This window comes from Chiloscyllium plagiosum, unplaced genomic scaffold, assembly GCF_037043375.1.
Source record: "Chiloscyllium plagiosum isolate Xiang-an unplaced genomic scaffold, Cpla_swu_hap1 HiC_scaffold_45, whole genome shotgun sequence".
Lineage (NCBI taxonomy): Eukaryota > Metazoa > Chordata > Chondrichthyes > Orectolobiformes > Hemiscylliidae > Chiloscyllium > Chiloscyllium plagiosum.
In genome coordinates, this window is record NW_028270183.1 from 71552649 (window position 1) to 71564014 (window position 11366).

An 11366-nucleotide genomic window follows, 5' to 3' on the forward strand; every position below is an offset into this window, starting at 1 on the left:
CCTAAATTATATGGCAATGGTCAAGGTCGAGGGCATGTTTCTAAAGAGGGAACCAATGATCATGATCAGCAACTGATAGGAAACAAAAATAAACCCCAGTTATGCTGTCGACTTCAGCGGGAGCATACTGGCAAACGTTTACAGCTGAGGATACATTTGAGTAACTGATAAGGTCAAATTAACAGACACTAACATGCTCAATTGGTCATTCTATTGTAGAGACACCATCTCCCCCCACGCTTTATGGCCTGGTCTCCTCCTGTGATCTTTGGTTGTTTGGCGATGGACTATTCCCCTGACGTCACCAAGGTAACCTGGAAGAAAGGTGGGGAGCTAATCACGACTGGATTGAAGACTTACCCATCAGTGAGAAACAAGAAGGGAACCTACACCCTGAGCAGCCAGTTAACCCTGCCCGACTCAGCGGTAGATTGCCCCAGCAAAATCTACTGTGAGGTTCAACACAGCGGGACACACAAGAGCAAAGTAATGCCATGTCCAGGTAAGTGTTGTGGGAACTGAGATAAACAGATCATCTGTGATTAACATGAAGAAGGCATTATTTATAACCGTTTTCACAGAATCACCTTATACAGCACAGGAAAAAGGCCCTTTGATCCATCCAATTCACGCCTATCAATAACAGCCACCTAACTATTCCAGTCTCATGTGCCAGCACACGATCCATTGCCTTGTGTGACTTGCCCTTGTAAGGATACTTCATACTTATAATGAGGGGCTCAGTCTCTACATGACTTATAGGTGCTGAGCTCCAGGCTAACACCACCCTCTGTTTGATTTTGTTTTCCCCTGAGATCCACTTGGAACCTCCTGGCCTTACCTTCACCCTGTGCCCCTGAGGCATTGATTTCTCCATCAAGGGGAAAGGTTTCATCCAGTTTACCCTGTCTATGCCTAAAATAATTCTAGATATCATGATAATCTTCTCCCTAATTCTCCTCTGCTCCAAGGAAAACCCCTGTCTATCTAAACTAGTTTCATAACTAAAACCCTCCAACCCAGGCAAGACCCTGGCAAATCTCATCAATACTGCCTTCAGTGTAATCACATTCCTTCGATAACATGCACACAACGCTTCAGTATGGCCTAACCTGTGTTTTATTAAGTTCCAGTATCATCTCACCACTCTTCATTGTCAATGTCTAGGCTAATAAAAGCAAATATCCTCCCACTTTCTTAGCCTCTTTATCCAGACGACACAGTACTATAGGGGATCGGTGGGTACATGCACCAAAGATCCTCAGGCCTTTCCAGGGTTCCACCATTCAAAACATCATACCTCACAGATTCTTCTGCCGAATTACATCACCTTACATTTATTCAGAATAATTTCCATTTGCAACTTTTCTCTTCACATACAACCAACCCTTTTATATCCTCCTGCAATCTAAAGCCATTATGCTCATGATTTACCAACATGACAGTTTTCATTTAATCTGTGAATTCACTGGTTAATCCTCCTAAATGTGAGTCTCAATCATTGGTATGTAAGAGAAATAGCACGGAAATCAACACTAATCTCTACAGAACACCAGGAGACATAGATTTCCTGTCACGCAGACATCCGATGACTATTAACCCCTGCTCCCACCATTCAGCCAGTTCTGGATCCAATCTGTCAAATTAACTCGGATCCCATTGGCTCTGATTAGTGCTATCATCTGGACATCGAGTTATCTCTATGAAAACTACTATCAAATTGTTACACATGACTTCCTCTCAATAAAACCGTGCTGAAAATTGTTGATTTATCTTCCAAATGAAGACTAATTTCACTTCTCAATAGTTTCCTTACCACTGAGACTAGCTTGACAGATCTGTGTTTTCATTATTTATCCCTTCCTTCATCCTGCATAACAGTGCAACGTTGGCTGATCTACACTCACTTGGCACAACTGCTGTGGCCAGACAGGAATTCTAAATTATTGTCAGCAACCCAACTATTTCATCCTTTGCATCGCTCAACCGCTTGGTATACTTTTCATCTGCCCTGGAAATATAACCACTTTTCATTCAGCAAGACAACACAGAACATCACGTCATGTGTCCTAATTTCTGAAAGTACATCACAACACCCCTCCATGATTTCTGTCCCCACATTGTTACTCTTACTAGTGAACACTGACACAACACATTCGTTTTGACCACAACCAAATCCTCCGGCTCCACTCCAATAATAACACTTAATGGGCATTATTGTTTCCCGAATAATTCTTTTATTATGAATGAGTCTGTAACTTTTAAAAATATTTTCCTTTATTTTGACTGGTATTATTTTCTCATGGTCCCTTTTGCTCTTCTAATTCCTTTGTCTTTCAAACTCCCCCTTGCACGTTCTGTACTCCATATTAGTTTCTATTGTTTTGAGATTTCAGTATAGACCGGAAGCCTCCCTTGTTTCTCTTTATCTCCCCCTCCATGCCCTTTGGTGTCCAGAGCCCACTGCAGTCTTGGTACCACGCAGTGGGTTCCTGGGAAATGTCCTCCCTGTGATTTTCCTATCTCTTTCTTAAATGTGTCACACTGCTCTGACCCAGATTTACCAATAAGTGTCAGCTTCCAGTCCACTCTGGTCAAGTCATTACCTGATCTTACGAAAATTGTCCTTCCCCTTTTCAGAACTTTGGGCCAATTTCTATTCCTTTGCAGTACAATCTGAAATCCAACTGATTTACCATCACTGTCTGCAAAGTGCTCCACCATTGATGTTTTACCCACTGGGTCCACTTCATTCCCTAAAGTTAAGTTCAGGTTCACCCCTCTCTTGCAAGGTCTGGATTAAAATTCTCTGTATTAAACACATACTTTGTTCAAATATTCTCCTGGGGGCATTTTCAGAATTGTGCTCCCTCTAAATGTTTGACAAAATGAATATCCAAGCCTATGCTGAGGAAGTTAAAAACCTCTTTTCTCATTCCCCTATTTAATTTACATGTCTCTGAAATTTGCCCATGTATTTGCACTTGGTCTTTTGGACCTATAGTAAGGTCTATCGTGCTCTCCCAGTAGTTATGTTTGCTGTGTTTTGGTTTTGAAGTACTGTCCATTTGCCTTTGTTCAATGAGGTATCCATGATTTCATTTCTCTTTACAGCCTAAAATACTCTTGTCAGAATTGCGACAGAAGCAACATTCTGTACCGCACACCCCCGCCCCCATCCTTTTCCATCTTTCCCTGTCTCGCTTGAAGGCACTAAATCCTGGAATATTGAATAGCCACTCCTGCCCGGCTCTCAATATGTCTCAGTGATAGCAACGGCATCATATCTTCATTTATGCCAGTAATTCGTCTGCCTTGTTCATCAGACTCTGTCATTAAAACGAATACCATCCAACGTTGCTATCTCCCTTCTGATGTTACCGGCCTATAGTTTCTATGCCTCCTTGATTCCCTTGCTGTGTCCTCTAACTTCAGCCTTTCACATTGTCCTGCTGATCTTTCTGTGTGGATCCCAGCTTCTCCAGCACTCTGCACAATTATGATTCCTGTATCCATTAACCACAAGAAACCTTGATATATGAGAACTGATTGTATTTGTTATGAAATTCGTTAGATAATGTATGTGATGTGTTTCCTAAAGGTCCAGATATTCTCCAACCAACCCTTCTCCTAACTGTGAGCTCCAGTGAAGAAATCGCAAGCAGCAAGTTTGCAACCGTCGTCTGTTCAATCATCGAGTTCCATCCGAAGTCAATCTCCGTGAGTTGGTTGAAAAATGGCCGACCCTTGGATTCTGGCTTCTTCACGTCTCCCGTGTGTGAGGCGGACGGGAACTTCTCGGTGACGAGTCGGCTGATGGTCCGTTATGGTGAATGGTACAACAGTGCGGTCTATACCTGCCAGGTCACTCATGGAGAGAACACTCAAAGTAAAAACATCACCGCACTCCAGGGTAAGAGACACACACTGAGAGAGCTACAAATCATTCTGAACTCTGATGTGAATCAAACACACTAATTTATCAGGCGTAGTAAACAGCACGGTACAGCTTCTCCTTTCCCAACATGCCACGTGTCTCATTTCAGTTTGAGTGTTACATTAGCATTGCTCATAATTCAACCTTTTGGCAAGTCAGAGTAGCATGTTTCCTCTCTGTTGAAGATAGATATATAGACAGTGAGCTTTGTTAAATAGTTTGTTGCCTGACCATGCTGGAGAGGCATTCAGAGTGCTGAATCCTTGCCTGGTAGCCGCTTCAAGGATAAGTTTGGGGTGGAGGGGGGATATTGGAGAGATATCTGATTGAAACATAGAAAATACTGAGAGACTGAGGTCGAGTGAATGTGGAATAGGTGTTTGACTGGTAGGCGAGACTAGGACCCAAGGGCACAGTCTCAGGGTCAAAGGGGCACCGTTTAGAACTGAGATGGGGAGGGTTTCTTCAGCCAGAGGGTGATGAGTCTGTGGAACATGTTGCTGCAGATGGCTGTGGGGGCCAGGCCATTGTGTGTACTCAAGCCAGAGATAGATCGGCTCTTGTTTCGTACGGGGAGGAGGCAGGAGAATGGCTTTAGCCCGAAATGTCGATTTTCCTGCTCGTCGGATGCTGCCTGACCTGCTGTGCTTTTCCAGCATCATTCTGATCTAAACTCTGGATTGGCCGAACATCCTTATTCTGATCCTCTATCAAATTGACGTGGTTAAAATATGCAGTGACCCTAACTTGAAAATAAATTAAAATGCGTTCAATGCTTCATTCCCTGCTCAGGAATGACCTGTTGGTTGGACATTGTACGACATCGATTTTTTTCTGGTACTGAGCTCTTTAACTTCATTTATGGGATCAGACCACAGACCAAGTGGGTATCACATTTGATGAACTGGGATAAACGTGATCTCACTGAGCTGCTTTAAGATGCTCTCTGTAATTAGTAGATGAGGCAGGAGAATAAATTCTGGTGGGAATGCTACAATAGGGATGAATGAACTAGGAACTCGAGACAGGCTGATTTAGCCTGGTTTGGGGTGGCGATGTTTACACAGTGAGTAGTGGATGTCTATAAAATTAGTGACATTTCCATCGCGTTTGTAGATTAATTAAAGACGCTTTTGTTTGTTTTTTTTCTCCCCTGCTCTATGAAGAAATGAAAAAATGCAGCTTGGTAAATAAACTGAAAGTACAGACCAGTTATGAACTAACTGAATAGAGCGAAAGACTTAAGGAGTTGGGTATCCTTCTCGATATCCAATGCTGTACTCAATGTCTTGTTTTCAGATCTATTCCAAACACAGCCCACGAGGAACAATGACATAAATTAGAGAATGACATCACACCAATAACGCAAAGTATTTTTGATCACGTTAAATATAATGAACAGAATTTCCATGGCTGTTCACCGCTCCTGTAACACTTCAGAACTCTGCAAAGAGAATAATTTTTATTTATTATAATTTGTCCAAAATTTGGGATGTGATTTGGCAGTCAGTGTGACCAGCAGCACTTGCATCTAAAGGTTATGAACATAGAAATGAACTCATTATATTCAGATTACTCTTGTCACAAGTATCAATAGATGGTCTTAAGTGAGAGACAAACTCTGAAAGAAAGGTCATTCCATGGGTTACATGATGGTATCTTTGATGATTTTACTTTTTTCACAGGTTTCACTTGTTACAAAGCCAGTGTTCTTTAGGAATAATTACTCAGGGTATGCTATAGGTAATCACAAATGTTTCACAGATCAAAATACATCAACAATAGTAAGCATCGTTTCAGAATAGTTGGAGTTGCCATTTTGAACGTGGTGTCTTCACCCTGTGAAGGAGTAATCTGAAGATTGGCTGTTTGTATCAGAAAGGGGCATTTTTCATTGACTTTGATTTTTGTTTCATAGAAGATACCGAGTGCCACCCTAACACCGTTAAAATCCTCCCACCGCCAGTAGAACAAGTCTTACTGGAGGCGACGGTGACGTTAACCTGCGTTGTGTCCAATCTTCCTTCTGGAGTCAACGTGACCTGGAAACAAGAAAAGAAGCCTCTGAAATCAGAGATTGCTGAGCAGCCTGGACAGAATCCCGACAGCGTGATCAGCAAATTAGACATTTCTACTGAAGCCTGGCTGAGTGGCGTTACTTTTGAATGTGTGGTGTACCATCAGAATCTACCGACTCCGCTGAGAGACTCCATCCACAAGGAGAAAGGTGAGCGGTGAGATTAAAGCACAAAGGATCCCATGTGTAATCCAGATCCAGTTACATCAATGACAGGCTTTGATTGGAAATGAACCAACACCGTTGGGAGCATTAATGATGCATCTGAAGGCAGGATAGCTAAGTAGCTGATTAAGGAAAAGATGGACCAAAGGATATTGTATTCTGATTAAGTCAGATAAGGTGGTAAGAAGCCTGGGTTGTGACGTCACCATCAGCAATGACAAATGGACAGAATGTCCTCGTTGTGGGCTGGAAACATGGAGGCAACTTTCACATTAAACTTTCCTTTTTTTACTGAACAGAATGTGTACCATACTGCTCCTTTAGAAAACGAAAGTGAATAAATCCCAAATTAAACATGGCGTATTTTAATATTTAGTGAAATTGTGATATTGGTTCAGGATTTTTTTGGTTGATTTATATTTGTCTTCTATATTCTGCAGTGATTAATCCGCTGGAGCCATCAGTGTCGGTCCTCCTGCCACCAACAGAAGAAATCTCCGCTCAGAGGTTTCTCTCCCTCACCTGTTTAGTGAGAGGTTTCTCCCCCCGAGAGATCTTCGTCAAGTGGACAAACAATGACAAGCCAGTGAATCCCAGTAACTACAAGAACACCGAGGTGATAGCGGAGAGTGACAACACTTCCTTCATCATCTACAGACTGTTATCCATTACAGCGGAGGAGTGGGCCAGCGGTGCTTCTTACTCCTGTGTGGTGGGACATGAAGCGATTCCATTGAAGATCATCAACAGAACAGTCGATAAATCCAGCGGTAAACCGAGTTTTGTAAACATTTCACTTGCACTGATGGACACTGTTAATTCATGTCAATAAAAATCTCAAAGTTGCATTTAATAATTCAACAGAAGTAATGAAGTGTTTTTTTTCCTCCCGTTGTGAGTTAAATACTGAATTAGTTGTTTCTCACTCTCACTTACATTCCATCTGTGTAGTTAAAGTGGATTATTAACAGGTCTAGGACGAGTGTCTTGTGCAGTTAATGTTCTCTGCTCAGATACACCCTGGGTCAGAGACAGAGTAAAGCTCACTCATTGCAGGATTCCACCAAGTACCTTATCCATCCTCAATCCCTCTGTGACAAAATCTGACAATGTCCATTTTATGTCAAGGGTAGGGCACGAGTTTTGAACTTGGTGTTTTTGATTCCCCTTAATTGGACATTCTTACAAAATTCATGTCAGTTTTAAACTGCCAAATTGCACCAATTGGAAATGTAAATTTAAGACACTTTAAAATTAAATTTGATTGGAACATACCAATCGTAAAGAGTGCAGAACAGTTTGAATGTAACCTTTGTTTCTGGGGAACTGCCAGGGATCTTGCACCAGTGCATGAGTTGACAGAATGTATCTTCACTTTCACACCAAAGAGAATCAACAGATAAGTTGTTGTGGAGCAGAGGGGAGGGGAACGATGAATGATCTGTCCTCTTGCTCCCTGTGCAGAGCTTTCATGGTAGATGTCCTCTGTAATGTAACCCAGCTGCTAACAGGGACAGTCAGCTTCTTGCTTACTGTTCAAAGATTTTACATTTCCATGCAAAACAATACCTTTGAAGCATGTTAGACACGCTTGGCTCTGTTAACAAATGATTAACATTGATTCCCATAATCCAAAACTGGTGTTTGCATCGTCCCAGTTTGAATTCCATAGTTTTGTCTCAGTTTTCTGGAGCACATGGGATCAATTCTGGTATTCGAATACCTGATATCATTTTGTTTCACAGACAGAAATAAGTAGACATTTTCTAATAAACATATTCAGAAATGTTATCTCTGGGGCAGTGGGGATTTGAACTCACGCCTTTTCTCTCAGAGACAGAAGTTCTATCACTGCAACAGAAGAGTTGCTCATAAAACGGTTACCTCAGCACGACGATGGGAAATGTTTCCTGCAACACCAAGGTCAAATCTAATTATGGGCAATGCATTAAAATTAGAACAATAAATTAGAATAATAAAAATTGCAATCTGGTATAAGAACAGATGCAGAGAGATGATCGCAAATACACACGTAATGACAAATATACGGGCTCTCACCTAAAGACACATATTTATGTGCACACTCAAATGTGCATATAGATAAGATGTCACACATGCATACTCACACAGAGCCACACATGCAAGTGGTACTTGAACACTCAGCTAAGCTCATACAAAAACTCACATACACCGAAAGAAAATCATTTGCACAAATGAATAGGAGTACTCACACATAACCATGAGAAACATCGACACACGGTAACACACAAATGGGCATGAATACATATACATTCATACAGCACAATGCGTACAGACATACACAAATGAACACACAGATACAAATTCCGAAAAATGTCCTCCCACATGTCAACTCACACAGGCACGTAAGTGCACAGAGATAAACATTAATATCATTATTTTCCCATTTTCAGAATCACAAACATACGATGACAGAGGCAGCTGAATTAGTTATTTTTAAACCACATTGATCAGCATGTATACAATATCACACGCACACACAAATTCAGAGTCTCACATGCAGGCACACAAGTGCATAGATGAACAAATAGAGGGGCGTTTAGTAAATAAGGATAATGGGCACAAGGATCAGCAAGCATCCACAAACAATAGCACAAACAAGTTTATCAGGAGATGGTTTGGGAAAGATTGCCACACAAGCAAACATCATCATATAAATATAAACATCCATCAAAACATAACATTGCATGCTAACATTTATTCAGCATAAACATGAAAATAACCTAGTTTCGGTAGGATCTGAAACAGACACATAATCACATATTTTAGATAGCACTAATGAAAAGTGAACACTCACAAAGACATTACAAGATAAGCATAGGCAGCAACGAAGTGGCATATTAGCATGATGATGCTTACACAATGTGAAAAGACCAAAATTTATGTGCACAAACACATGAGCACACCAGCAGTAAAGGAACAGGAATATGTTTATTCATGCACAGACTCCAACTTGGGCAAGAGTGAAGTAAGAGACTCTCATAACCACATACACAAACATTAAAGGGAAACCAAACACACCAAGCTGTAGATCAAATAAATTAAGGGACACACGTCCAAAAACTTATTCCTAAATATACAGATCCTACAAACTAAAATATGAAGCAATGTCCTGACTGTGATGTCACTTATATTCATGATTTGCCAAGCAATTGGTCACCAATATAAAAGATGAGAATCACATTTGAACTTTTATTCAGTGATGGCCACAATTTTCAACTAAAGTGCTGTCACAGCCTATATTTAAAATATAATGATATAATTAAAATCATCATTCGTAATAAGCATTCCTCAAATAATAATATCCTTAAATAATAGATGAAAAGAAAAATCATTTAAAACGTTCTGACACGGACAATGAAGAAAGAACATGTGCAGTTAGTATTTGTAATTTCTTGCTGAGTCAATAATGCACTAATAGATACAGATAAGAGTCACATTGAGAAATACCTGACTGCTTTATGAAGATGTAATGGTCTCCATTTACATGACTTGGATGCAGATAGATCGATCTGGATCAATAAACAATCTCAATGCGTTCTCTCGGCTTTATATTCATAGATTCAATAGATCGCACTTGGATTGAAGACTATGAGGATGATAACAGCAACATCTGGACAACTGCTTCCACGTTCATCACCTTGTTCTTCCTGAGTATTTTCTACAGCGCTGCCGTCACTCTGGTGAAGGTGAGAATAATCACATCTTTCTCACGCCAAGCAGCCCAATATGTTTTGTGAAATCTCTAAGTGTGCCATTGAATAAACATTAAATCTGAAAGTCCCTAATCATAAATATCTGCGTCATTGCTTTCTCTCTCTTTTCCAGGTTAAGTGAATGAGTTGTGGACCCCTTTGATTTTCCTGATCTGCTTATCAAGGTCTCTGAATTCCCAATCTCCAATCTGTCCTGTTGCTGACTCTAACAGTGAGATGACTTCAGTTTATCAGCGTGTAACTGAGACAATTATTGATGGATTTTCCTTTTTACTTTGATATCTTTGAGATGGTTGTGGTTGGAAGAATATTGTAGCTTCCCAGTTGTTTAAAGCCCGTTTGTTTTGTTTTTATTTGTTCCTTACTCAGAATGGTTGCCTACCCTTTCTGATGAGCCTTTGTATTCCCTTTCGTGTGACTGTTACTGATGTACAGAAAATTCCCAGCTCACAGCGCATGTGTTCTCGTCTCAATGTGGCATCCAGCCATTGTATTCACTTCTGTTAGCTTTTACATAAACTTTTTGGATAAAAATGCTTTCTGAAATGGTTAATAAATCTCGAATGAATATGCACTAATCTTGAGTTTGCTTAATTCTTTCTTCAAGGCCAGTCAGTAATAATACATTTACCCACATCCTACTCCTTTCCCAGCCAAATACTTTCACTTGTTCTGTTTGATTGTATTTTATCCAGTCATTTAGTTTAATGCTGCGCTACCATGCAGCCCACTAATGTAAATACATCTTTCACACGATATGCCTGATGGAACACTCCATAGGCAGAATGATTAGAGAACATTTCCGCTTATGCACCAAGGGTCACGGCCTCGGGTCACCTCATGATAATTTTATAGGCTCCACCAGAAGCCGAAAAAAGGCAGACAACGGAGTTTGAAAGTTTACTCTACACTGTCTAAACTAAAAGTACTCCCAATGTCAGGGCAGCCTGGGTTAGTAATGCAGAAATCGCCACCTAAAGCGCCCAACGAAACATTCATCAGCCAAAAATGTCAACGTTCAGTCAGGTATTCAGACACAACACGTGCACAATCCAAGGGCGGATTCTCAGAACTGGAGTTTTTCTCACACATAAATCTCATGGAGCGCAATTTCTGGGATCTACTTGACACACCATACCTGTCAAATCCCAGGGAATGAGACTGAGATCAGTCTGATACAGGGATATTACTGAACAGCAACCCTCAAAAATAATAAATCAGAGGGCGCTGTGATCAGGCAAGGCACAGCTCATGAGTACTTGAAATATTCAGCCATTGAGATCCATACGACGCAAGACGGAATTGAGAACCAATCACAGCAACTGGTCACAGAGTCTGGAAACAATCAGCAGAGGAGAACATTCTCAATTTCTCAGAGTTGGTGAGGTGTATCATCCCGGGAATAGTATTGTGAATCAGTCACGCACCCAAT

The 11366-nt window shown here is 40.8% G+C and overlaps 1 gene segment (V, D, J or C); it reads left to right on the forward strand.

The window, feature by feature from the left end:
- The first annotated feature begins 265 nt into the window (after positions 1 to 265).
- On the forward strand, positions 266 to 10374 carry LOC148136743 (Ig heavy chain C region-like). The segment is given in 6 exon segments: positions 266 to 502; positions 3602 to 3913; positions 5856 to 6164; positions 6620 to 6949; positions 9780 to 9907; positions 10047 to 10374. Coding segments are annotated over 6 exon segments (1308 nt in total).
- Positions 10375 to 11366: the final 992 nt, after the last annotated feature.